Source organism: Arachis duranensis, chromosome 1, assembly GCF_000817695.3.
Source record: "Arachis duranensis cultivar V14167 chromosome 1, aradu.V14167.gnm2.J7QH, whole genome shotgun sequence".
In the NCBI taxonomy this organism is placed as follows: Eukaryota; Viridiplantae; Streptophyta; class Magnoliopsida; order Fabales; family Fabaceae; genus Arachis; species Arachis duranensis.
This window is the reverse complement of record NC_029772.3, coordinates 52413915-52414858: the sequence shown is the minus strand read 5'-3', so window position 1 is coordinate 52414858 and position 944 is coordinate 52413915. Positions and strand designations below refer to the sequence as shown.

General features: G+C 39.9%; 1 protein-coding gene across 1 annotated transcript; it reads right to left on the bottom strand.

The window, feature by feature from the left end:
• Positions 1-208: 208 nt before the first annotated feature.
• Positions 209-685, bottom strand: LOC107491303 (uncharacterized). Its single transcript, XM_016112145.1, has one exon. The coding sequence runs from the start codon at positions 683-685 to the stop codon at positions 209-211; it is 477 nt and encodes a 158-aa protein (XP_015967631.1).
• Positions 686-944: the final 259 nt, after the last annotated feature.

The window sequence follows — 944 nt, the reverse complement described above, 5'->3', positions numbered from 1 at the left end:
TTGATGATCTTCTCACAATCTTCGTGATCTTCCCAATATGCTTCATACTTGAAATGTCGTTCGAATTTCTCTCTCAGTTCCAGCCTTAAAACCAAAGGACAATGACAAGATCCTATCGTCGGGAGGGCTGTGTAGGGGTGACAAACGAGCCTAAACCCGCCGGGCTGGCCCGCGTAACCTGCCAAAAAAGGCGGGCTGGGCTGGAAAATCAGTTCAGATCCTTGATCATTTCCTGTTGCTGTTCTGAAAACTCCTGATTCTGTAGTTTTGTGATTTCTTCCTTAAGTTGGTTGATTTTCTTGTCAGCTCTGGTGAAAGTTTTTTTGCTCCATTGCTCCAATTCCTTCTTGCAACTCTTGAATTTTTCTTGTAGTTTTTCCCATTTATTCCTTTTATTTTCATTATTTTCCCATCCTTGCTTGATGATCTTCTCACAATCTTCGTGATCTTCCCAATATGCTTCATACTTGAAGTGTCGTTCGAATTTCTCTTTCGGTTCCAGCCTTAAAACCAGAGGGTAATGATTAGATCCTATCACCAGGAGGGCTGTGAGGGTTGCATTCTGATATAATCTCCTCCACTCCCAGTTGACAAGAACCCTGTCTAGCATTTCTCTTGTAACGAAGCCATTCCTAGGATTGATAAACCACGTGAATTTTTCTCCCTTAAGATCAATGTTCATCATTCTATTGCCATTCACAAAATTCCTAAACTCTTCCACCTGCTCTCTTGGCTTTGGGTGTAACCCACCTTTTCTTCCTGATTCAAAATATCATTAAAATCTCCAATGAACAATTGTGGTTCATTTTGATTCTGATTTTGAGCTACTAAATCCTTCCATTGCTTCCTTCTCTGCCAAAAATTAGGGTCTCCATACACAAAATAGCAATCCCATTTATTTTCTTTCCTATCTATAATATAAGTTTTAATGACATTATGACCCC

Coding starts and splice junctions, on each gene's coding strand:
- LOC107491303 (XM_016112145.1), bottom strand. CDS start 685: ATGATGAACATTGATCTTAAGGGAGAAAAATTCACGTGGTTTATCAAT.